The sequence below is a fragment of the Pristis pectinata genome, chromosome 6 (assembly GCF_009764475.1).
Source record: "Pristis pectinata isolate sPriPec2 chromosome 6, sPriPec2.1.pri, whole genome shotgun sequence".
Taxonomy (NCBI): Eukaryota; Metazoa; Chordata; class Chondrichthyes; order Rhinopristiformes; family Pristidae; genus Pristis; species Pristis pectinata.
This window is the reverse complement of record NC_067410.1, coordinates 15735685-15763382: the sequence shown is the minus strand read 5'-3', so window position 1 is coordinate 15763382 and position 27698 is coordinate 15735685. Positions and strand designations below refer to the sequence as shown.

The 27698-nt window shown below is 40.1% G+C and overlaps 1 protein-coding gene across 1 annotated transcript in view; it reads right to left on the bottom strand.

Annotated features, from left to right (window-relative positions):
- LOC127571101 (inter-alpha-trypsin inhibitor heavy chain H3-like) overlaps window positions 1-25259 on the bottom strand; it is a 37767-nt gene extending 12508 nt beyond the window's left edge. Inside the window, exons 1-13 of the mRNA XM_052017165.1 lie at window positions 25120-25259; window positions 24981-25031; window positions 23996-24025; window positions 22857-23023; window positions 20398-20502; window positions 19034-19196; window positions 18820-18930; window positions 18612-18740; window positions 18414-18530; window positions 14296-14464; window positions 12317-12442; window positions 7267-7448; window positions 1953-2138 (exon numbers count right to left, since the gene is read on the bottom strand). Coding sequence (XP_051873125.1) covers window positions 1953-2138; window positions 7267-7448; window positions 12317-12442; window positions 14296-14464; window positions 18414-18530; window positions 18612-18740; window positions 18820-18930; window positions 19034-19196; window positions 20398-20502; window positions 22857-23023; window positions 23996-24025; window positions 24981-25031; window positions 25120-25209 — 1626 coding nt within the window. The 5' untranslated portion in view covers window positions 25210-25259. The remainder of the gene's footprint in view (window positions 1-1952; window positions 2139-7266; window positions 7449-12316; window positions 12443-14295; window positions 14465-18413; window positions 18531-18611; window positions 18741-18819; window positions 18931-19033; window positions 19197-20397; window positions 20503-22856; window positions 23024-23995; window positions 24026-24980; window positions 25032-25119) is intronic.
- Window positions 25260-27698: the final 2439 nt, after the last annotated feature.

The window sequence follows — 27698 nt, the reverse complement described above, 5'->3', positions numbered from 1 at the left end:
AGCTTGCAGAGGGATATTGATAGGATGCAGAGTTGGGCTGACAAGTGGCAGATGGAGTTCAATCCAGAGAATTGTGAGGTAGTACACTTTGGAAGGACAAACTCCAAGGCAGAGTACAAGGTAAATGGCAGGATTCTGGGCAGTGTGGAGGAGCAGAGGGATCTGGGAGTTCATAACCACAGATCACTGGAAGTCGCCTCACAGGTAGATAGGGTAGTTAAGAAAGCTTATGGGATGTTAGCTTTCATAAGTCGGGGGATCAAGTTTAAGAGCCGTGAAGTGATGATGCAGCTTTACAAAACTCTGGTTAGGCCACACTTAGAGTACTGTGTCCAGTTCTGGTCGCCTCAATATAGGAAGGATGTGGAGGCATTGGAAAGGGTGCAGAGGGGATTTACCAGGATGCCGCCTGGATTAGAGAGTATGGATTATGAGGCGAGACTGAAGGAGCTAGGGCTGTTCTCATTGGAGAGAAGGAGGATGAGGGGAGACATGATAGAGGTATACAAGATATTGAGAGGAATAGATAGAGTGGACAGCCAGCGCCTCTTTCCCAGGGCACCAATGCTCAAAACAAGAGGACATGGCTTTAAGGTAATGGGTGGGAAGATCAAGGGAGATGTCAGAGAGAGGTTTTTCACCCAGAGAGTGGTTGGTGCATGGAATGCACTGACTGGGGTGGTGGAGGCTGATACGTTGGACAAGTTCAAGATATTGTTAGATAAGCATATGGAGGAATTTAAGATAGAGGGATATGTGGGAGGAAGGGGTTAGATAGTCTTAGATGTGGTTTGAAGGGCGGCACAACATGGTGGGCCGAAGGGCCTGTATTGTGCTGTATTGTTCTATGGTTCAAGGGACAGAAAACACAGATTAGCATTGAAGGAAGATTTTTCATTCTGGGGTATTATAAATAGAGGCAAAGGAGGAGAACAAAAACAAAGAATGTGCAATTTTTTAATATAATATTTAAAATTTTGTGGTTAATTGTGATGCTCACTTTGGATAACGTCAAAGATTTTGAGATGTTTTGCTTGAATGCTATTGGATGAAAGACATTAATTATGTAGAAAAACAGAGAAGCTAGACTATTCCCTTGAGGTGGAAAAGGGAAAGAGGAGATTTGACAGAGGTGTTCAAAATATCAATGGGTTTGATGGAGTGAAGGAGATGAAATTGCATCCATTGGCAAAAGCTTTAATAGCCAGAGGACAGGGACATAACTAAAGAAAGATCCAGCAGCAACTTATTTTATTTTAGAGAGTTATGATGATCTTGTATGTGCTGCCTAAAATGGAAACAACAATTTCCCTCTCTCACCTTAAATGTCTAATACTAATGCAGTTAAGGTGAGAGGGGGTAAGTTCAAAGGAGATGTGCGGTGCAGGTTTTTGTTTACACAGAGGGTGCTGGGTGCCTGGAATGCACTCCCAGGGGTGGTGGGGGAGGCAGATATGATAAAAGCGTTTCAGATGCTCTTACATAGGCATATGAATATGCAAAGAATGGAGGGACATTTACCATGTGCAGGCAGAAGGGATTTGGTGTCATTAGCTTAATTAGTTTGGCACAACATCATGTGCCTATGTTCTATATTCTAAGAGCCAGTAATCATAGAATTGGATAAATACCCCTAGACCAAAAGACCTTTAGTCCAGTATCATTCTAAGAGAAGGTGGTTGCCAGGGCAAACTTGTGGCCAGCACAAAAAGATGGTGGATGCAGAATCCATCACAACAACATTTAAAATGCAAGTAGAAAATCATTTAAAAGAGAATGTGTGCAAAAATATACAAAAAATTGGAGATGGTAACAGGAAAATAAGCCACCACACACGTGATGGGTTAAGTGACATGTTACTTAATGGGTTACTGTAACACTATAATTTTGTATTCTATGATTCATCGAAGATATCAATAAATCAATTGGCATAACAGATAAACAATACTTACTGTGTTAGCATTGACCTCTGCTGTCAGTATTTGTAGGTTATTGTCTGAAATCCTACCAGCCACAATAATTTCTGACCCATCGTAATATTGTCTAAAATTGGTTTTAGTTAAATCTGAAATGGCATTCTCTGGGTATTGCAATTCAATATCCAAAAGCAAGGGGTTTGCCACTTCATCATAAAATCCCTGTGAAAAGAGAAGTATTTAAAAAGTTTTATATACTTCACAATTATACAGTCATTGAGATGTTAACCTGGAGATTCCCACTTAGACACAGTCAAAGGTCAGACCACACTTGCAAACTAATTATTCCTGATTAGAGATTTGCAACATTTTAGTAATTGATTTGAACTCTTTCACACAATCTACTTCCTAAGCAGTGATATATAGCTGATAATGAAAGTACAGTGTCCAAATACAATACAAGAGGGAGGCACCTCTTGTTCTCTACCCTTCTGCTATGACCTAGTTAAACCAGCCCCCCAAGCTCTGACATATTCCTCAAAGTTCTGACACCCAGCACCACACCACCAAAACTAAAGCATCCTCTCAATCCAACCCCAGCCTCAATGCTCTGACCTTGACTTCCACCCACCCATCCTCATCCACTTCAGACCATGACTCAACTCTTAGTCTCAACTCCTACCCACCTACCCTGAAGCATTCCTTCCATCTTCCCTACTCCACCATTTCCCCACCCAGCCTTTCTGAACTCCTCCTCCCTGCTCCTGCTCCCCACCATCTCCCTGGTTTCCCTTATGGCAACACTAGGGGAGGAAAGGTCTCTATAGGCCTCAAGGGGCTGTAGCAAGGGGCTGTATAAAAGACAAGGCCAGCACTCTCTCTGCTGAGTTTTGCTTTTTTTGATGTGTTTTTGAACAACTGGCAAATGTCCAGACTTCTACTGGTTTAGCACCCAGTTTTAGAAGTGATTGCTAATCACTGTAATCTGAACATTCCTGGATGTACCATATTGACATGTGCAGGTTTCCCATTTAAACTCTGATTTGACTCTGTTTTTACAATGCAGTCATAACTCTCACTTCTATTTGGCGTGCTCTAGAAGGCTCAAGGATTGAGGGAGGAGGCATATAGAATCCCAGATGCAGATGGAGGAGGAAGAATATCCTATACTCACAGGAGAGTTGGAGACCACCTCATTCTCTTGTCCCTTTCCTCTATGCAACTGCCTCATGTCCCCCTCATATACCCTGTATATCAACAGAATCTGGGCAAGCTATCCCAGAATATATCTGGGTTGCCTTCACAGCAACAAACACAGGAAGTATACCTTTAAACAACACTCAGAATCAACATTAACATCAGGTTTACCCCAAAACAACTGGTGCTCATCTTCAAAATGTCTTTAAAGAGTGCTAGCCAACATTTTAAGTAGCAATCAGTTGTTTAACATGCTTATTGGGTGCCATTCTGAGCACAAAGTCAATTCCTTTACCCAGATGCCATATTAGACTAAATGTCAGGCACTTTAGTTTAAGGCCCCATTTTAACCACCTCATTGTTGCCTAAAGCATTCATGAAAAACACTGCCTCTGAAACCCTAGCAGAGAAAAGCTTTAGAGTACAACACCTCACTCCTTCGCATTTTAGTTTTCAGTCTGGATGCTTTCTATTTGTGTGCATGTTGCCTTTATTGTTGGTTTTAGGTCTTTGAACTTTATGGTAGAGAAGGACTGGGAAAGACTTCTCATGGTAGACAGATCAACTCTCAGGGATAGGGGTGTTGGAGGATGTTGGTAGTGGAGAGAGTCAGCAGCCTTAAATTCCTGGGCGTTAACATTTTGGATGATCTGTCTTGGGCCCAGCACGTGGGTGCAATTTCAAGGAAGGTTAAGGAGAGTTGGCGTGTCACCAAACACTCTAACAAACTTCTACAGATGTACTGTTAAAAGTATCCTGACTGGTTGCTTCATGGTCTGGTAAGCAGTTTGAATGCACAGTAATGTAAGAAGTTGCAGAGAGTTGTGGACTCAGCCCAATACATCACGGGCACATCCCTCCCCACCATTGGTAGTATCTACAGGAGGCACTGTCCCAAGAAGGCAACATATATCATCGAAGATCCCCTCCATCCAGGCCATGCCATCTTCTCGCAGCTACTATTGGGCAGGAGGTACAGAAGCCTGAAGTCCCACACCACCAGTTCCAGAACAGCTACTTCCCTTCAATTATTCAGTTCTTGAACCAACCTGCAAATACCTGCCTCAGTATAACACTATGAACACTTTGATCACTTTGCACTAAAATGGACTTTGTTTTCTTTTTGTTCTAATTGTGTTCTTTCTTGTAAAATTGTGTATAATTTATGCTTTCCTCGTGAATGCTGCTTATATGATACTACGTGGCTGTGATGCTGCTGTAAGTAAGTTTTCAATTGTACCCGTACATACACGTACTTGTGCAAATGGCAGCAAGCTTGACTTTGACCTTGACTTTGAATGGGCAGTGCAGCAAATTGCAGAGCAAATAGCAGAGATGATCATAGATCAGAAGCAGTGAAACATACAGTTATTGAACAAGCTAAGCCAGGTTGGCTGACAAGAGAACAGCTGGTGGCAGCATTACAGTGGACACCATCTCTGGAGACAGATTATTCACTGACTTCTTTTACAAACCCACTGACTCCCACAGTTACCTTGACTACACCTCTTCCCACCCTGTCACTTGTAAGGATGCCATTCCCTTCTCTCAATTCCTCCACTTCCCATTCCAGGATATTGGAGGTGTCCTCTTTTTCCAGTAAACGGGTCTTCCCTCCCACCACCATCAATGCATCCCTCACCTGCATCTCCTCCATTTCTCGTGCATCTGTCCTCACCCCTGCCCCCCGACATAACAGGGACAGGGTTCCCCTTGTCCTCACCTACCACCTCATGAGCCTCTGCATCCAACACATCATTCTCTGTAACTTCCGCCACCTCCAATGGGATCCCACCATCAGGCACATCTTCCCTTCCTCCCATTCTTCACTTTCTGCAGGGATCGTGCTCTCTGCGACTCCCTTGTCTGCTCGTCTCTCCCCACTGACGACCCTCCCAGCACTTATCCCTGCAACAGTGCTAAGTGCTACACCTGTCCCTGCACCTCCTCCCTCACCACCATTCAAGGCCCCAGAGAGTCCTTCTAGGTGAGGCAGCACTTCACCTGTGAACCCAAGGGTGTCAGTTATTGCATCCGGTGTTCCCGGTGCGGCCTCCCCTACATCGGTGAGACCCGCTGCAGATTGGGTGACCACTTTGCCGAGCACCTTCGCTCCGTCTGCCGCAACAGCCATAATCTCCCGGTGGCCACCCACTTCAATTCCACATCCCACTCCCATACTGACATGTCTATCCACGGCCTCCTCTGAGGCCAGGCGCAGGTTGGAGGAGCAACATTTCATATTCCGTCTTGGTAGTCTCCAACCTGACAGCATCAACATCGACTTCTCTAACTTGCGGTAAACTCTCCCCTCCTTTCCCCCCCTTCCCCCCTTTGTTTACCCTCATTCCTGTGGCCCCCCCCTCACCCCTTCTCTTTCCCCTCCCCTGCCCTCACGACCTGCTCATCACCTCCCTCTGGTTCCCCACCTCCTTCCCTTTATTCCATGGCCTACTGTCCTTTCCTACCGGATTCTGTCTTCGTCATTCCTTTGCCTCTTACACCTATAACCTCCCAGTTTCTCACATCATTCCCACTCACCCCCCTCTCCCACCCACTTACCTTCCCCCCCTCACCCGGTCTCACCTGTCACCTGCGCTCCTCCCCCTCCCCTACCTTTTTATTCTGGCTTCTGCCCTCTTCCTTTCCAGTCCTGATGAAGGGTCTTGACCCGAAATGTCGACTGTTTATTTCCCTCCATAGATGCTGCCTGACCTGCTGAGTTCCTCCAGCGTTTTGTGTGCATTGCTTCAGATTCCAGCATCTGCAGAATGTCTTGTATCTCCGAAGGCAGAACTTAGAAAGGTGGGATGATCAACCAAGCGGTTGAGCAGGGGAAAGCCAGATCATTTTTATGTCTGTAGTCTGAGGTAAGTGAGAGGCACCAATTTGACTGCATACAAAGCACACTACAAATTTCTGTGGTTATCCATAAGCTGCATGAATTAGTATGTGTGAATGATTTACTAAATTGCTGACAAAAACAAAATCACAGACTATATCCCATTAAACAGCAAGTCCACTAATTGAAAATGTAGAGCTTAGCACACTTCAGGCAATCACCATGTGTACCCATAGGACACCAAGCCCAAATATTAGACCATCTGTTCTCAAATGTGCCTTGAAGTAATGCTTTATGACCATCATTCCTTTTGAATTTCTTTATCAATTAGAGGCAGCTATTTGCCTTCAGCAAATCTGAATAACCAGTCTAAGGCAATGTGTATTGCACAGCTGGTTGTCTTCATGTTCTACATGTCCAGGTTCAACGTTTTATAGCAGGTTTATTCATCACCAGTTCCTCAGGTCTTGATAAAGAATCATGCTTGGTGTGAAGCTGACTCTCTCAGCAGAGTACTCAGTAACTAAATTGTGAGTCAGAATCCTACTTCAAAGCAATTTGTTCTCCTTTGCTTAACTACTGGGAAAAACAATCTTTGCTCATCTATACCTTGGTGAAATATTTAGGCATTTTTTATATAATCCCATTTTGGCATTTTATGTTAAAGAATGTATCCAAGTTAAACTTTGCTACTGTCACGAATCCCAGGAATTTATTTGAATCAGCAACTGGGTCAAATGTTCCCACCATCTTCCATTCAATATTTTTGTGATCGTCCTTTGACCTGTATAAAGTAATTTGGAAACAACCAGTAACATGTGCTACTGATTAGCTCATAACCTTTGCTACATGGTGGTTGAATTGACATTATACACTCAGCACTTAACTGATACTTTACTTTAATAATAGAATAACACAGGAGATTCTTATTTGATGTTCTCAACAATCAATTAGAAATTCCTTTCAGTTCATTAGGCTTAATATCCAACACCTCAAGTGGAAGTATAATTAAATTAATTAACTTTAGCATCTCTGACTGCTTTTAGTGTCAGTTGGCATAGACTCACAATCCATAAGTTACCAGTTATTATAGCATTTAATATTTTCCTGTGTATGTATTATGTTTCTCTCCAGAAGTTAGGGAAAGGAAGAAATTTCCTCACTCTGTCGCCGTAACCTTACCAAAAAAGTGCTGGAAATCTGGTTGATGAGTGTGGAATATGCTTTCTACTGCAGCGGTGAGGTAGCTCTAAAGAAAGTCTGGGCCACGATAAGCGAATCACTATCCATAACATCTCACATTCATCTCACCTGGAGCTGTAGGGGAGCATCTGAATCCTCATAAATCCGCCGTGCTATTCCGTTATTATCCAGTGCCAATTTCTCCAGAAAGCTGAATTTGACATCATAACCAAACCCAAGGGCATATACATTGTACTTATCATTTGTGGCAGCTTTAACATTTTCCTGAATTTTTGTTGGGTTTGACTCTCCTGCAATAGAAACAAACACAAATAATTTCTTCTGCGTTCTTCTGCATTTAAGTAGTTCCATTAAGCAGGCAATACCTTAATTATTTACCCCAATGTTGCCGGCAGCTGGTTTTATCAATTAACTACATGTACATATTTTCAAGATTTAGTGCATTGCCTATGTATCTAATATATGTTGGTAAAGTAATACTATGCATCTGTAGCCCTCAACCTGTGATGACATTTCAGGATCGCAGCTATTAAAGCTATAGGGTAAGGGTTATTGGATTTTATTGTAAGACTGAAAGTGATTTAATCAATCCAAAGCTAGGCTCTTAAATCTAAACAAAGCAAATTATGAAGGTATAAGGCATAAGTTTGCTACTGTAGATTGGACATCTTCATTAAAAAGTACGGCAACAAGCAAAACATCACATTTAAAGACTTTATACATATTTTGTAGCAAATGTATATCCCATTAAGGCACAACGTTCCAAAAGAAAATGGCCCAATAAGATAAGATCTTTATTAGTCACATGTACATCAAAACACACAGTGAAATGCATTTTTTGTGTAGTGTTCTGGGGGGCAGTCCGCAAGTGTCGCCACGCTTCCGGCACCAACAGAGCATGCCCGCAACTTCCTAACCTGTACGTCTTTGGAATGTGGGAGGAAATTGGAGCACCTGGAGGAAACCCACGCAGACACGGGGAGAACATACAAACTCCTTACAGACAGCAGCGGGAATTGAACCTGGGTCGCTGGTGCTGTAAAGCATTACGCTAACTGCTACACTACCATGCCTGCCCTATAGTGGCTAATAATCAATATTCAACATAATATTGTCAAAGCAAAAGGCATTTAATATTGCCAAAAACAGAAATTGCCTGAGGTTTAGATATATTTGAGAATTTGGCAATACAGAACTAAGAAATTGATAAAGAAAGGGAAAGTAATATACAAAAGCAATCTTTGAGGCAACAAAAATCAGACTTTTTTTTACCTCAGAAAACATTTAGGCAGAAGTTAATGGGAGTCATTTAAAGACTGAGACAGAAGAATTTATTCTGAAGAGTAAGGACATGGCAGAGGTCTTAATCAACTAGTTAGTGTGTGTTTTATTAAAGAAGACGCGACAATCTCTCAGAAAAACTAGGAAATTACAGGTCTAAAGAGGAAGAGGAGCTTAAAGAAATTAGCATTACATGCCCTCCCCAAATTACAACAGGGTTCTGCTCCTGTGAACTGCTCGTAACCTGAACAGTTCACAAATCAGAAATATGGTCATGAACTGAGTTCCCACATGACAGAAGATGCCTGCAGTCTCACAGCAGCTGGCAAATCCATTCTGCCAGTCTCCCAAACACATGTTTGTATGTACGGGCTGTGCATAAGTTGGGCATTTATAAGCTGTGGAGAACCTGTAGTTAAAAATAGAGTTTTATGGAAATTAATTGGACTGAAAGCCAATAAGTCCCAAGGACTGATGACCTGCATGGCAATGTTTTGAAACAGCTGGCTATGGAGGTAGTGGATACACTGGTTTCAAAATTTCATAGATTCTACAGCAGATCCCACAGATCCAGCCGGGGCAAATGGACTAAGAAATCCAGTTGAGCGAAAGAAAACTAGGAACTACAGAGCAGTTAGCTGAACTTCAGTAGAAGAGAAAATGTTAGAATGTATTATAAAGGAAGTTTTATAATTGGATTGCTCAAAGTCAATCTGGATTTATAAAAAAGAAATCATGTTTGACAAATCTGTTCGCCATCTATCTGCCTCCACTAATCGTATGATTGCCTTTTTTACATTAATGGAAGGATCCAATACCCCCTACTACTTTTCAATGGTTCTCTCAAACTATATCATGTTTAAACTTGGAAAAAATTAGGAGTGGTACTGTTGATCCTTCGCTTAAATTTGAGGAAGTTTGGAGTCCATTTATTCAATATTTTCACGTGATATAGATCCCCTTATAATTTAGAGGAACAGAGTTGACGACATAATATTGCTCTGTTTCTATTGAGAAATTTTAGTCCAGTTTTTTTTTTCTGTTTTTTAAAAAAATTTTTTTTTCTTTAGCTTAGTTTGGTTTGATATATTGTTTATAATTTTTCTTATTGTTTTGGGGATTTTTTTTTCTTTCTTTTATATTTTATAATAAATCTTCTTCTTTTATATTATATTCATTCACTAACAGATCGTTGGATCTACAGATTTTTTTAATACTTTATTGTTCTTTATGATTATCCATGTCATGATTGTTCTCCTGTTCTCTTTGTATTACATGTATAAACATTGATATATTAATCTGTATTAATTTGAAAACTAATAAAAAGATTGAAAAAGAAAGACAAATCTGTTCAATGTTTTTAAAGTTGTAATTCACAGAATAGATAAGGGGGAGCCACTGAATATGTTCTACTTGGATTTTTAGAATTTATAAGACAAAGCTGGAGTACATAGGATTAGGAAATTATCCTATGAAGAGAAATTAAGCTGACTGGTCCTATATTTTCTAGAGTTTAAAAGAATGTAAGGTCATCTTGTTGAAATATGCAAAATTTGTATGGCAGTCAATAGGGTACATGCAGGAATGATGTTTCCCTTCCCTCTAAAACCGGCATTATACACTCAAGATAAGAGGTCGGCTACTCAGGACAGAGGTGCGAAGAAATTTCTTCACCCAGACAGTGGAGAATGTTTGAAAGTCTCCATCCAAGAAGTACATTCAAATCAGGGAGTTGTTCTAAGCTTTTCCTTTGCCATGTGCACTGGAATAATATGCTATAGTGATTGCAAGCTCAGGTATGCTGCGGTGACAGTTTACTGATTGTCCTGAAGCATCACAAGACCTTGGGTTGGGAAAGGAAATGATATTTATTTATCTGTTACTTGGAATGTGAGTGTCCCTGGCAAGCCCAAGCCCAGCACTTATATCCTATCCCTAATTGTACTTGAGAATGTGGTGTAAACCATCTGAACTGCTAAAGTCCAGTATGTTGCCATGATTAAGGAATAAAAGTGAGGTAGTGGATTAAGGTTGAATCCAAATACATCCTATACCACCTTAAAGATGAGCAGGGCAGTTAAGCAAAGTGACTTTGGCCGGTATTTATCCCTCGATCAATGAAAGTAAATCTAATGATTAGGTCACTTGTTTCATTGCTTATATTGTGTAGGTAGGCTACAATTCCTACATCAGAACAGTAATTATATTTCAAAAGGTTCCTCATTTTCTGTAAAACACGTTGGGACTTCCAGAAGTTATGAAAGTCACTATACAAAAGCTAATTACTTCTCTTTTTAGTTACTAGAATTGCATTTGAACCCACCCCAAACTCTGCCCTTGTTACTATTTGAATGACTTTCTAGTGGTATCTCCCTCTTTGCACTCTGTACCTGGATGTGATTCTGCTCTTGAGGGGAGCCCATGGAGATTAGTGTGCCTTAGTGCTGTGAATGCATTGATGGAGTTTGACTGGTAACTGTGTTTTGGCATTTTTGGAAGGATATATATTTACTTATGGCATAGATGGGGGCCATTCAGTTCATTGAGTCTCTGGCAGCTCACAGATCACTCCAATTCCCCACTAATTGTCTTCCTGCAATCCCATCAACAACCACCACCGCCCCCCCCCCGCCCTGATTCTACCACTCACCTACACACTAGGGGCAGAGAAGCCAGTTAACCTACCGTCATGCATGTTCAGCTGATGAGGATCATTCTATGGCACTATTTTGTTAAACAGCAAGGGTATCCTTGCCAATATGATACCTCTGTCTATATCGTTAAGAAATTAACAAATTATCTGCTCATTATTACAGAAAATGCAGGAAACACTTAGCGAGTCAGGCAGCATCCATGGAAAAAGATACAGAGTTAATGTTTCAGATCTGAGACCTTTCTGCTCCTTCTCTTTCCACAGATGCCGCCTGGCCTGCTGAATGTTACCAGCATTTTCTGTTTTTATTCCAGATTTCCAAAAAAAAAATTCCTTTTAAATTATTTCTTGAAAGATTTCCTTTTAAAAAAATTATTGTATTGCTACTTATGATATCTTACTGGCTGGAAAATGGTGGTCATCTTTCTTACATTTCAACAGTGGCTAAATTTCAAAACTAAAGTCTAGACATAGTGGCTCGGTGAGGTGCAGCTAGTACAGCTGCTGCCTCACAGCTTCGGCGACGTGGGTTCAATCCTGACCTCTGGTGCTGTCTGTGTGGAATTTACACATTCTCCCAGGGATCATGTGGGTTTCCCCCGGGTGTTCTGGTTTCCGCCCACACTCTAGACACATGTAGATTAGTAGGTTAATTAGTCACTGTAAATTGCCTGCAGTATGCAGACGAGTTGATAGAATTTGGGGGAAGTTTATGAAATTGTGCAGAGAATAAAATGGGTTTGGGTAGGATGGTGTAAAAATGGGTACTTGATAGTCATCACGGACTCAGTGGACTGAACGACCTGTTTCTGTACTATATTTCTCAAGACAAAAATCAAGCCTAGATCATTCCTGGGTCCTGCTCACGTACAACTAGATGTAGGAAATTGCAAATTAACTTCCATAAAATTTAGACACTTATTCTGCTTAACAAAGTTTATCTGGGGATTCTTTCTGTAGTTTCAAATTTGCAATGTGGACATTCCCTTGAGTTTTGCAATTTTGAAATGGAACCATAACATTTTATTTCTATTTTTCTCTCTTATTATCTGAAACTGCTGAAGAAATTATCAAAGAATTTTCCATCAGCAAAAATAGAAGCCTTAGAACACAAGCTCTGACTTTGCCAGGCTTGGATTTACACTTGTGTTGTTCAGTTTTGAGTTCGAGTTCACCAAGGTAGACACTGAAATGAGGAAGACAGAATGCATTTGCTTTACTAACCAGAATTTGGATCACCATCAGTTAATAAAATAATCATGGAGACGCTTCTTTCAAGCAGTTGCTTTTTTTGATAGGCCTTGTTTAGAAGTCTCACTGCTTCCAGCATGGGATCATTTATATTTGTTGCTGTAACATAAGATATATCACTTTTGTCTTTTAAAATCTTGCAGTCTGACATAGAAATTTATTTGCTTTTGCCACGTTACCAAAAAGTAAATCAGACATCTAAATTACAGGTACCAAAGCATCAGTTAACTGAAGTAACATTTCAGGACAAAGACCTGTACCACTTCTCTTTCCACAAAGGCTGTCTAGTTTGCTGAGTGTTTCTGGCATTTTCTGTTTTTGTTTCAGATTTCCAGCATTTTCTGTTTTTCTGAAATTGAGTAAAGATAATGATCTCCTTAATTAGCCCTTTGAAATAGTTAGTTCTCCACTTGTTGTCGAATATATCTATTGCTAGAACAGACCAGTTCACAAAATGTAAGGTCAATAATTGTAGGGCACTTAGTTAAATATATTAGTAGATGCTTTTAATATTCCCAGTGCAGAAGAAAAGGGAGCATTGTATTATAGATCAAGGAGACCAACATTGTAGTAATGAAGGGGGACGTCTTAGAAGACTCTTCAAATAAGGCAATATGGGTAAAGCTTAGAAAAAAGAAAAGGGGCGATCACTTGCTGGATTATACTACAGGCCTCCCAACAATTAGTGGGAGATAGAGGAGCAGATATGTAGGTAAATCATGGAGAGGTGTAAGAGGAAAGGGTTGTAATATTAGGGGATTTCGACTTCCCCAATATTAACAGGAATTGTTTTAGTGTGGAAGGATTAGACAGGGTGGAACTTTTGTTCCAGCATGTAGATTTCCTTACTAGCGATGGGGAAGTGCTAGGCCTAATCTGAGGGAGAGAAGCTAGGCATGTGAACGAAGTGTCAGTGGGCAAGCACTTAGGGGATAGTGACCATAACTCAGTAAGTTTCAAAGTAGTTATGGAAAGGGATAAGGATAGTCCAAACATTGTGTCTGGATTGGGGAAGGCTGATTTCAATCCTGACAAACATAATCTGGGAGCAGCTGTTTGCAGGTAAATCTATATTTGGGAAGTGGGAGTCTTTTAAAGGTGAAACAGTGAGAGCTCAGGGCCAACCTATTCTCATTAGCATGCTGGAGAATTTCACTGTTCCAAATGAAATCTCCAACTACCATGACTTTCTCCTTAGTGAATACAGATGAAAAGTGGACATATGTCTTAATGGACATAAAGGTGGATAAATCCCTTAGGGTCTGATGATATGTAAATTGGCTGCTGGAGATGGGGGGGTTGGGGAGGGGGGGAGAGAGGAGATTGCTGGGGCCCTGAAGGAGCTTCTTGTTGATCACATGTGAGTTACAAGACAACAGATATGGTACTTTTATTCAAGGAGGGCAGCAGGGATAAGCCAAGTACTTATAGGCCAGCTGATCTAATGTCAATGGAAAAAATTCTGAGGGACAAGATTAAAGTATACTGAATTATGAAGGGCTCAGATAGAATAGATAGTGAGAAACTTTTCTCCACAGCAAAGGTGTCCAAGACCAGAGCCTTTTCTGTACCATGTGACTCGATGACTATGAAGATCACTGAGAACAGATTTGTTGTGATGGAAGCATGCTGAGTACAAGCTTTCTCATGCGTCTGTCTACATAACAAATGTGACTATTCTTCAAAGGTTATTCTTAGCCTGAAGGATAGTCTGGGGCTGCCTGAGGAAGTGAGAAGTGGTATATATAAATACATAGTTTCCTTCCATCTGATGCATTGGTATTTAAAACAATAAAAATAATTAGAAGCATAATTCCTTGAGGAAAAGAAATTTGAGATTTACATTGAGGAATAAATATTCCCCTAATATTTTTCTTTTCGATTAACTGATCTTAACAAGCAGAGTAAAAAAAGTTCTTTTTTTTTAAATTCATGAAAACCTTCAACTTTACCTCCCTCAGCTCTAATAGTTTTTACATAGTCTTTAGCTGCGCTGATGTTCGCTGGAGTTGCTTGAAATATGGTACTTTTCCATGTTGAAAATGAATGATCAAAGATAATGATGGCAAAATGATCCTCTGTATCCATATCACTCAAAATTTTTATAAGAGCTTTATTTGTCTGAAAGAGATGAAATATCAGTCTGCATAGCCAACGTTGTTCCCTGTTTAAGAAAGGTAATAGTGACAAACTATGAAATTATGGGCTGGTGAGCCTTACATCAGTGGGAGGGAAATTATTGAAGAAGATTCTTTGTGATAGGATCTACCTGCATCTGGAAAAGCCTTATTAGGGATAGCCAGCGTGACTTTGTGCAGGATAGGTCATGCCTTACAAACTTGATCAAGTTTTTCGGGGAGCTGACAAAGATGATCAATGTAGGGCAGTGGATCTTGTATACATGGACTTCAGTAAAGCTTTTGATGAGGCCCCTCAAGGTAGGTTGATCCAGAAGATTAAGGCACATGGGATCCATGGAGACTTGGTAGATTTAATTCAAACTTAGCTTAGCCATAGAAGGCAGAGAGTAGTGGGGGAGGGGTGTTACTCTGACTGGAGGTCTGTGACCAGTGGTGTTCTGCTAGAATCAGTTCTGGGACCTCTGTTGTTTGTGATATATATACTGTATATGATATGATTTGGATAAAAACATAGGTGGACTGACTAGTAAGTTTACGGACGGCACAAAGATTGGTGGAGCTGTGGATAGTGAGGAAAGTTGTCAAAGGAGTCAGCAGAATATAGACCAGTTGGAAATGTGGGCAGGGAAATGGCAGGTGGAGGTTAATTTTGACAGGTGTGAGGTGTTTCATATTTGGGAGGTGAAATATTACAGCAAATGGCAGGATCCTTAGGAGCATTGATGTACAGAGGGATCTCGGGGTCCATGGCTCCCTGAAAGTGGCAACACAAGTAGATAGGGTGGTAAAGAAGGTATGTGGCATACTAACCTTCTTCATTTGGGGTATTGAGTATAAAAATTATGAGTCACATAGCAACTGTCACGTTTGGAGAATTGTGTGTAGTTCTGGTTGCTACATTACAGGAAGGATGTGGAGGCTTTGAGAGGGTGCAGAAGAGCTTCACCAGGATTTTGCCTGGTTTAGAGATTATTAGCTATAAGGAGAGATTGGACAAACGTGGATTGTTTTCTCTGGAGGCTGAGTGGTGACCTGACAGAAGTATATAAAATTATGAGATGCATAGATAGGGTAGATAGTTTGTACGTTCTCCCTGTATCTGTGTGGGTTTCTTCTGGGTGCTCCGGTTTCCTCCCACATTCCAAAAATGTACAGGTCAGGAGCCGTTGGCATGCTATGGTGGCGACACTTGCGGGCTGCCGGCCAGCACATTCTCGGTAATGCACAAAGATGCATTTCACTGTGTGTTTGGATGTACATGTGACTAATAAATCAATATCTATCTTAAAATCTATCTATCTAGATAGAGTCTTTTACCCAAGGTGGGACTGTCAAATCCTAGAGGGCATTAAGGTGAGAGCGGGAAAGTTTAAAGGTGATTTATGAGGCAAGTTTTTTTCACACAGAGGGTGTTAATGCCTGGAACGCACTGCTAGGGGACGTGATGGAAGCAGATACAATAGCAACATTTAAGAGGCATTTAGAAGGCACATGAGCAGACAGGGAATGGTGGGATATTGACCATGTGCAGTTTAAGTTGGCATCATGGTTGGCACAGATATCATGGGCCAAGGCATCTGTCCCTATACTGTACTGCTCTGTGTTCTATCTGTAACTTTAGTGGACCCCAACTTCAATAATTACATTGGCTGTAGGCTTTGATGCTGTTTTCCTCTGCTCAGTGAAGAAGTGGAGGCATCCATCAATCATAGACATTCAATGGAGCAATGATTATTTTGACAAGATAATTTGAAATTGATAGCACAGTGGCACAGTCAGTAGAGCTGCTTCCTTTCAGCTCTAGAGACCCAGGTTTGATCCTGGCCTTGGGTTTTGTCTGTGTGGAGTTTGTACATTCTGCTTGTGACCTCAGGGGTTTCCAGGGCATTCAGTTTTCTCCCACATGCCAATGACATAGGAGGTTAATTGGCTATCATAAATTGCCGTGGTGTAGGACAATCAGGTAGGGAAGAAAGAATTGTTGGAATTGTGGAGGAAAAATGGATAGATTGCTGTTTGATAGTCAGCATGGATAAAGTGGCTTTAATGGCCTGTTTTCGTGCTGTGTGACTCAAACTCCCACGTAACTTTGTTGTCAGGATGTGAGTGCTGTGAGTATGGAGGTAGTGTGGGGCAGCGGCGAGAAAGACAAGGTTCAAATGGAAAACTTTCCCACTAAATGAAGTTCAGGGCTTTCATTAATATTGCCTGGAAACACTTCAACAGAGGGGAAAGGAATGTGGAACTCTTCCACGTTTGGTAATTGGTGCTAGGTCAGAGAATGACATATTTTAATTACCAAAGATATTAAGAAGGATAGGGAAAAACAGGTATATGGTATTAGGTCACATATCAACCATGACATCCTTAAATAAACAACAGACTCAAAAGGTTAAATAGCCAATTTCCGTTTATATCTTTCTATGTTTCTTAAATACAAGTTTGCCTCTTAGTGGTTTTCTGTTAATTTATGCCTCCCTATATTTTGTGCCCCACCATTCTGCAGATAATTCTTCAGGGGGATTGTACGTTCTATAAACTGATTAACTAATTGTTAAATTGATAAAGCAGATTAAAAATCTGGGAGTACATCATGTGGCAACCAGTATTTAATCTAATAGAACATCTGAATACATTCTTATTGTGGTCTTTGTTAGGTTAGGGGGACAGTGCATCCATTATATGGTGCATCAACTGTGCATCCAAATTGAGGATGAGTCTGTATTCTCTATCAGTGTAAATTCACGTGCTAGTTTTCACTCATAATCAAGCACCTAATGGCAACATTTGCTTCCTTACTGCTAATGCAGTAGACTGGAGCATGACTGCATGATGTCACAACAGGGTGGGACAGACTCAATCCACCAAGCCACTATCAGCTGATGGAGGGAATGAGGGGAGGCAGGGAAAAGTTGAGAAGTATCTTTTCTCTGAAAAGCTCCAAAGTGCTCCAAAAAAGATGCAGAAGTGTCATTGCATCTGGTCTCCTACTTCCTCTGGACTCACTGCTGAGTCCAGTAAAGGAGCACTGATGTATTGAGCAGAGAGGCCAAATGCACTTCAAGCACAGACACCCCACCACCACCACCCCCTCCCAACCCCCCAGCTTTACACCAGCTACGTCTGGCATAAGTAGTGCAACCCTTTTCATTTGAATGGGGTCACTGACCATTAATAAAGTGCAGGTAGTAAATTTGTTCTAATTTCTTTATTTTACTCTTTCGCAAAGTGTTTAATTAATTTCCACTACTTTAAGCTATTTTGATTACATTTTTCCTACTTATTTATTTAAAAAATATTTATGATTATCAAACACATATAAAGATAATTCTAAGGCCTTTGGCAGCAGGGAGCTGCCACTCACAACCAGGAGGACACTCAGACATCATGAGTCAGCTCAACTGGCCCTCTGAATCTGAACAGGATTAATGGCCAGGAGAGGCTCCGAGTTTGGGTGGCAGGCTGGCTACAGTATAATCCGGCCCATTTTTTGCAGCAGCAGTCTTAATTCTGGATCTTCAGTTCAGTACTAAGAAAGTAATGCATTGATAGAGGAGCCACTGTTCAGTTAAACTGGGGACTATCTGCCCTAGGGATACAAAGGTGAGCAATGAAGATCTTCCAACATCACTTAAGCAAATTATCTGATCATGAACATTCTGTTATCTGGCTGTTTGCAAACCAGGTGGCTTGTTTCCTACATTACAACTGTGATCATACTTCAAAACACCATTTGGTGGAAAGTACTGAGGTTGTAAAAACAACTAATGAAAAAGAAACGTCTTTCCCTTCTATCTCATATTCGTGGGTATGTGGAACAAGTCAATCAGTCACTTTTTTGGGTACGGATCTGTATGACTTTAGATGAAAGAAAGCAAACAATACAGGGATTCCCACCCTTCTCTCCCACGTCAAACAACATTTCTTACCTGTTGCATTTTAGTCCCTGACATAGATCCGCTGTGGTCTATCACAAATATAACATTTTTTGGAATCCTGGTTAAGTTAGCAGGCGCAAAATGGTGTACAAAATATCCATTTACAATCTGAATAAAAAAAATCAAGAATCCTCAGAATAAGTTAACAGTGTCATCCATGCTTTCAGTTTAAGTACAGTTTTCAGTTACCTGAATACTGCCAGCAGACAGATCTCTGTTGACATCATAAAATATAATGAAGTCTCCATCCAGAACTGTATCATGACAATCAGGACACTTGCGCTGTTGCTCAAGTGTTGGTTTGAAGGAAACATGTGCCTGAATGAAATAGTGAATCAGTGTTAATCTCTTTTGCTTTTGGTCTTTGCAGTAAAAAAATGTTCATTTTGTTTTTTACCTTTGTTCTGCTCAGAGTCTTTTTCACAAGAGAACTCATATTATTTATTAGGAAACTGGAATCAACATCCAGAAAGGAAATGCCTTGTGGTTCAAAAATACGTACATCAATCTGGAAACAACAATTCAAAGTGTATTGATATTTAGTGATTGTGAACTGGCAAAATCACAAATAGCCAAAATACATTAGTATTGGTGCTACTTTGGAAGTGTACCTGGAAGTGATGGACAAGCTGCTTGGGTTTCACTCGGATGCTCATTTCATATTTCCCCAGGTTACGTTTTAATAATTCTTCATAAGTTAGTTCAAATGTGACTTTTTTGGTTGGTCCAATATTTACCGAAACTTTAAACTTTTCCATTTTTCTTCCAGATGCCCTTTGCGAATCAAAACAAAATGCTGACAATAAATGCTGCATGAAAGTTATGGACAGCCTTGCGATCTACCAAGATAAAAGTTCTCATTGATTAACTATCATGTGTTGTCACATTTCTGTATGATAATAACGAGGACAGCGGCTAAGGAATGTCTGTATCTGAGGCAGCAGGAGGAGGACTTGGATTAATAAAGTGTCTTACACTGCCTCATGATGTCTGCTACAAGGATGTCTTGTTCCTCAGCACAAGAGTACTTTTGAATTTTAATCACCATAATAATGCAGGTAAACACCACAGTGAATAGACTCTGGGGAAAAAAGGTGTTATATGTTGATCTTCCAAGGAAATATACTTAATACTGTAATGTACATGTGCTCACTGGGATCTTAACCTCAAAGGAAATCCAATCCAGAATGTATAGACACATGAGACATGACAAGCTCAAACAGAGTGATTAATTCTGAGTGCACACAATCACACTACCAACACAATCATGTGGTCACCCTACATCCTCAATAACTTCATTATTTTTAATTACTATGACTCTTTGCTGTCCTCATCACCCATGTAAAGTGTGTGTGCTCAGTGGGTTTACAATCTCGAACAAAGATTGCAGAAGGTACAAATATATACACATGAGGAGCTCATAAAGAATGTGTATGTTCAAGGGCTCTTTACTGACAGCTTCTGGAATTGATTACAAACATTGCTGCAACCCACAGAGCACTAAGGCACCTGATACATAATAATGATTGTAATAATTATATTCACAACCACCATGACATATAGTAGAGGTATGCAGAATACACCTAGTCTTGTGAGAAACTGCATAATTAGGTAAAGTGATTTTGTTTTCTTGCAAGCTCTGTATAGGGAGTCAGTGCCTGAGATATGATTTCAAGCACTTACTGTGATCTCCCAAACTTTAATACCAGTTAGTTTCCACTGGAAGCTCAGTATCCCAGAAAGAAGATTTCAAAAAAAAGATTAACTAGGAGCGATGAAAACTGTCTTCACAACAGGTAATGATAAATAGGCAAGGGTTCACCTATTGGGATGAGAGACATGGACCACTGGCATTTCAAGATTTCTTTCTGATTTTTTGTAGTTTATTCTTACATGGGCACTTGCCAAGGAATTTCACTTATCAAAGCTGCCGAGGAGACATGAATAAAGGAGGACTGTGACAATGGGCTCTTACTTTACAATCCCTGCAGTCTGTCCTCGTGAAACTGCCTGTTGGTACTGTTTCTGGGCAACTTCTTTCTCTTTTACAGCTCCCACATACGTCACTCCATCCAGAGTCCTACAAAGGGCAAAATCACATGGTTGTTATCACAAAGTTGATGCAGTCATCTTCTCCCCTCATACATCTTCCTCTGGTCTCTTCCTAGATTGTATTTATGTTAGATGCAAGATCTTGCACAAAACACAACATATGGAATGATAACAGTGTATATCCATTGACTAGTAATATTAATTCAGCTAAACCAAGGAATTATTCTGCACATCTGTGAAATTTATGAGTTGCTTTTTCTGTCAGAGACCACTTGGGTTAGGATTGAGTGTGGAGAGCTGGATGAAAAGATTATCAAGTTACGGCCCCAAAGGACACGAGGAGAGTTGGATAGGGTAGTTGACTTGTCTGCAGCAAGTGACTTGATGGACCCTGGGGATGATACTAACAGAGACACAGAGACAAATTGTAAACTTAATTGAGAGGGAGTAAAGCCTGAGAGAGTACCAGGAGCCCATGAAGAACTGCACATTTGGAGTAGGGATTTGAGAGGCAGTGAATACAAGATGGATAGAATGAATAGAGGCATAATGGCAGGAGATATGTAGAAAGAGTAAAGAGAAAGGAAGTAAAAAAAGGAAGAAAAAGATGAAAATTGAATTTTTAGGCTTTGCTTTAGAGGAGTACCTAACATGAATTGACATAAGGGCAAACTCAAGTTGCAAAGACCTACTGCTTTGTTATACAAGCTGATGAAGAGATCTCAGAAACCTACTAAAATTCATAGCTTGTTTGTGAAAGACATGAATTAAAGATTCAATGGGTGAAATCTCCAGTAATCCAGTAATTAGGAGTTTGAGGAGATTTGGTATGTCACCAAAGACTCTTGCAAGTTTCTACAGATGTACAGTGGAGAGCATTCTGACTGGTTGCATCACAGCCTGGTATTGAGGCTCCAATGCACAAGATCGAAAGAGGCTGCAGAGGGTTGTAGACTCAGCAACTCCATCACGGGCACAACCCTCCCCACCATTGAGGAATCTTCAAGAGGCGGTACCTTAAGAAGGCGACATCCATCATTAAGGACTCTCACCATTCGGGACATGCCTTCTTCCCATTAATACCATCGGAGACGAGGTATAAGAGCCTAAAGACCCTCACTCAACGATTCAGGAACAGCTTCTTCCCCTCTGCCATCAGGTTTCTGAACGGTCCATGCACCCATGAACACTACCTCATTATTCCTCCTTTCCACTATTTATTTATTTTTGTAACTTACAGTAATTTTTATGACTTTATGTCTTGCACTGTACAACTGCTGCAAATTTCATGATATATGTCAGTGATAATAAACCTGATTCTGATTCTGAATCTATACTATTATTCTGTAATTACATATAAATAATAGTCATTTTCTGAATCTAAACACAATGCTACATGAGCAATGAGTTTAAAAAATTTACATATTTTTACATACTTCACATATTTCCCCTAATTGCAAAGGGGAGGTTCGGTTCTGATTAGCAAACAGGATAAGATCTGAAATCAATCTGCAGTGTGTTCACTCAGTCTGAGTAATCCAACAGCCCTTGGTTGGATTCATAGTTTGACAAGCATTGACACACTGCAGTAGCCTCACAACTTCATGTCTTTCATGTTCCCCTTCCTCCCAGAAGAAAGCCCAATGGCCACTGACTGCTAAAGATCAGGCATTCCACGGACACATATCAGCTTCCAACTAAACGACTGATAGGGGCTTTTTGAGCAGGGGAAGAGTAGTGAGGACTGAAGCTTTCCTTGTGACATCTGGAGTAGCACTCCTGATCATCCTAATTCCACAGAAGAAATTTCCTTGATTATCTATTCTGTCTCTTTGTCCTTCCTGACTGTTGTCAAGCTTCTGGGCCAGCCATGGTGGCTCTAGAACAGAGAACAGTACAGCACAGGAACTGGCCCTTCGGCCCACAATATCTGTGCTGAGCATGTTGCCAACTGCTCAGGCATCACTTAAATTGCAGTCAAGGTCCTTTCTGATGCAAATGGAACCTGATTTTCATCAAGTTTTGAGAGTTCTGGCTGCTATAGGCAGTTCCCCCCTGCCACCTGAACAACATTGCAATTTTGGATGCAGGGGGTGAGACAAGAGCAGATTTTGAACTAACCTGCTCAGTTTTAACTATCCATCTACCCAATTTTTTTCCAGACTTTTACTTGTAGAATCTGAACATGGTTGCGAGATTTTCTATCTCCTCAAGTTAACTTTGACTATGTTTTATGGCTTTTATTCATCTCCCAACTAGAAGCATGGCTGAGCACCACATTGATCAATATGATATTCAACCTAAGTATACAATCCACAGGGTTTGCCACAGAGGATCTCTTCTATGTAATTATTTTGACTGAATAACGTAGCTGATACGCACATGCTGAAGTTGGTGATGAAGGCAGTTTTGGGTAGCTCTATCTCAAAGAAGGCTTCCCTCGATGCATTAGCTCGATTTACCACTCGGCTAATTATCACATTGTGAGCAAATCGTGATGTTACTTTGGAATCAATCTTCATGCTGTAGATTTCAAGCTCCCTCAGAGGCTGAAGGAAATCAAGGGGAAGTGTTTCAATGAAAACTACTGAGGAAAGAAACCAAAATAGTAAGAAAAGAACCAGAATTGCAATGGTGCTGGCATTGTTCTCCAGAAATATTACCCATACAGAGTGCCCGATGGCCCTGAATTTGTGGTCAGGATGCCTGCACTTACTGCTGATCCTAGAAAATAGTTGGACTTAACTAGTATGGTTCCCCAGTGGAAACTTACATGGGGAAGCCAACTCCATCTCTCATGGAAAAATCCATCAAAGTTTTCAGTGCTGTGGTATTATCATGTGGGAATGGGAATGGAGTGGGAATGGAGGGGGGGTGTTCAAGGGGGTACAGCCACAAAAAAAACTGTTTAGCCAGCTGTCAAAGATGTCAAGGATCTGAATGTTTCTGATAACTGTTAAAAACCTTTAAGTACTTAAAGTATATTTAAACAAACTCGAACAATATATAACAATCTAGATTAGCTAATGACAAGCTTAGTCTCTCATAGCCACTTGCCTCCCCTGAAATTTATGGAGATCCTATCTCCAAGCCAAATCCAACCTGGTTTTCATGGCAATTTCAGAATATAACTGCAGGACAATGTGCCCAAGTGCTGCTCCTACTCTGAATTCCATGTGGGGACCAGCACTGAAGCTTATTCAATAATCCACAGGTGAACAGCTGACCACAAACTCAGGCTTTCTAGATTTTCACAAACTTCCAAAATTACAGTTATGCTGTGAATTTCTGACGTTCCTCTGCAAAATCCCAGTCATTACTTTTTATTATAAATTGCCATAAAGTATTGATGATATCCTCTGAGATATATTTTACAAAATCATTGAATTATTAAAACCAACCTAATCAAAATCTTCTTCAGAGAAAGAAGCATTTTAACTACATTCATAAAAATCAGCGTGTATATTAAGGCAAAACTGAAATATTACTGAGTTGAATAGTACAGGAAGATTCAAGCTTACTTTGGTGCCATCGTTGTTGGTACTTCTCTTCTGTTTCCAATCAAGGAAAAGAAAACATCAGTGTTATAAAATGTCCACAGTCAACACACAAATTATACAGACAAATCAAATAGCATAAGAAGTTAAATTAAGTTCCAAAAAAATACTATTTCCTCTCTCTTGTTAAATAGTTAGAATAGTAACTTTTGATATGATCTTTCATGATACAAGTTGATGGTACAAAAATATTTTAAAGTGAAATAATAAACAAATTAACATTGCATACAGACATTTGATAAATCTAATTTTGTGAATTAACAGTTTCCATTTAGAATGAATAAAATACTTACATATTATAGCAATCTAATAGATGTTAAATTAACAGGAAATTGGTCCTATTAATTGCAAATAAAAAATGGTATCTTAAGGTTATAACATTGTCTGTTTTACATGACTACAAAAAGTCTGGAGCATTCATTTGGCTGAAGTACTATCCATAGAAACTGAGATGTACGTACACAATAACCAGGATTATACAGTATTAAATATTGCAGTTGAGAATAGAATTACATAGCATGAAACCTGCAGTAAATAATTTGTAATAATTGATCCTTTAGTACAAAGGTCTTCATTACCAACAATAGCAGAGGGAAAGCAAGGTAAAATTCACACCAAGTTGAAGCAGTACACATCGTTATAGCATATTAGATACTGGATAGTGATTTTAGTATTATAGCTTAATGGTTTAACGGTTTAGTTTAATTCATTTGTATTAGCAACAATATTGCATTGTGCCATCATTATATATAATGAGGGCAATTACAAATTTGTTTCTGTTGAATGATTTATAAATAGTGACTTAACAGGACGTCATGCAGTATGAATAGTTTTGCAAACTCTCAGGCATATGAAGGACATAAAAGTGGTTAACCCTTTTATCTGTTACCATTTAGCAGTGATCAAATGAAGCACAATGATTTACATGTATGCATTATCTGCTTTATACCTTCAGCGTTCTTTGTAGCAGAAAATCTGGCCAAATTTTCACATTATCATCCTGAATAAATTAAAGAAAGAAGTTTAAATGTTAATTTAATGAATTAGCACAAATTATTACAAATTTTTTTGTATAACTCATACATTACCTCATAGTAATCTGATTCTGTTAAAATGAATTCAGAAGATATTAATACTGGAATAGAAATTAGTAAAAGGTAGGACAGCATTGTTTTCATTTTGAGCTATGCTCATTTGTCAAACAAGTTGCAAGAAATCTGGTTTTATTCCTAGATCGGTTAATGAGCAATCGTTACACTGACCCTTCTCTTAAAATCAGCAGATAGTGTTGACCTGATGGATTATGAAATGCAAACACTCAGCACATTTAAAGCAAACACATATGTTTCAAGGAAATTGTGCAATCTGACTGGTCCAAAGAATAATCTTTATATAATACTCAATAATCCACTGAATTATTTTAGAAACAGGGGCTGATGATTCACTAGGTTCTGCCCATGAAAGGACTCTCAGTGTAATGATGGCAGCTGAATGAACAGGTATACCAGCCACGAACCTCAGGCATGTGCTCAGTGAGGTAAGTTAAAATGGAAGACCTTTGGGTATTGGCATCTGATGAGCCAGGTAAGTCACCTGGTCAATTTTAACTGCTTACTCCCCATTGGTTTGAGCTTTTCTATTGAATCTCCAAAAGAATGTGGTCAATTTTAAGTTCAATGTAAGTCGGAAACGGATGATATAATAGACGGGAAATCCATTCCAGGCGCTGATAATTTCAGAGGATCCCTTCTCTCGGTAGGATTCATACACATCTGGTCTCACGTCATGTCTTGCAAGTGTTGCTTCAGCATAATTCCTTTATAATTATGAATACAAGTATTACATTTTCTCAAACTCCAATTTTCTGGCATTATCTGTAACATCAAACTGTTCACATAAACCTTAGCACATTGCTCATAATTCTTAACAACTACCGCAGCGATTACAATTATACATTGTTTTAGAAAAATTATTAGATATCATGAACAAATCTGTGAGGTCGGTGATTTACATAGAACATAGAACATTACAGCACAGTTCAGGCCCTTTGGCCCACGAGGTTGTGCTGACATTTTATCCTACTCTAACATCTACCTAGCCCTTCCCTCCCACAATTTGAACGGCAATTCGTGGAAGCTGGTGTCCATGTGTACCAACTTCCCTCCTCTTTCTGGCTGCTTTTTTCCCCAGGATGGGGGAGTCTTAAACTAGAGGGCATTAAGGTTAGAGGTGAAAGATTTAAAGGCAAACCTAGAGGCAAGTTTTTCCACACAGAGGGAGGTGGTTATATGGGACAAGCTGCCAGAGGAAGTGGTAGAAACAGGTACAATTATGTTTAAAAGACATCTGGACAGGCACATGGATAGGGAACATTTCGAGGAATATGGGCCAAATGCAGGCAAATCGGAAAACCTCAGTTAGGCAACTCAGTTGGCATGGACAAGTTGTGCCCCAAGGCCAGTTTCCATGCTGTATAACTCTATGACTCTATGAACAGAGTCATTACAAACTCTGGTTGCGTCTTAAGGTTCACCATCTTTGCCCCTCAGCTCTAACGTTATCTCGCATCCTGATCACCACTCTGTGTACTGGGCTGACATTTGAAAGTCTGTACCTTTTGTCATCCTACAATAGGATCTTCAGAGATTTAGAACTGCTGCCACATTGCAAATAAAGCCTTTGGGTAGATTGGCGAGAGTTATCTATATTACCTGTGCACTTGTCCCAAGTTGTAATTTCTCTCACTGCCCCAATTAGTTACCATCAAACTATTTTCATAACCATGCCTTTGGAGCTGCAGTCCTAGAATGCTAGTTCCTGTGCATTGGAAAGTTCTTGGTACCTCTCAAGACTACCTAACTGGTGCAACCAAAGCATAAGTAGCTCTTGGATCTCTTCACTGCCCAATACAATGATCCCTTCAAAAACACAGGCCCTCAGTCTGAGTGACTCAATCCAATCTATACATAATCATTGGTGTACGAACATGACTCATAACTACAATAAACAACTGAACTCATCTACACAGGCTCAACTCGCTTCGCTCTATTTGTCCAACATCATTTTGCACCTTCTCAATGGAAAGTGATTGAAATATTTGAGACACACATGCTGCCCTACAACAGACCAATGTACCGTACCACACTATCAATACCAATGATAATGGGTGGTCCTGAAATAAAACGTTGGTCTTAAAGTCGTCATACTTCTCCTACGGGCAAAAGATACAATTTAACATCCCCTGATTCTCCCAGGTGCACAAATAGCTGATAGGTCTACACAGGCAGACCTATCTCCAGTTGGTCTGTTACTTACCTTAAAGACCCTTCAGTCTTTACTGGAAGTTATTTTTCCTTCAGTGCTATATACATAATCACCTGCAATTTCTCTCATCACACTGTTCTCTTTTAACGTTAAATATTACTCACAAGTACAGTCCACATTCACTCTGGATGACTTCAAACTCCACTTGCTGGTAATCATTCCAAGGAATTTGTTCCCCTGTGCTCAGGGAATCAATCCTGTCCACAGTTTCCTTGCAAGATGCTCAGACTTGCCCTGAACCCTCATTATTTTATAGTACAAAAGTCATACTCATGACAATGTGATTGACACAACTTTGATTGTCCCATCTTAATCTTGTTTGTGTGCTGCACATCTGAGAAAT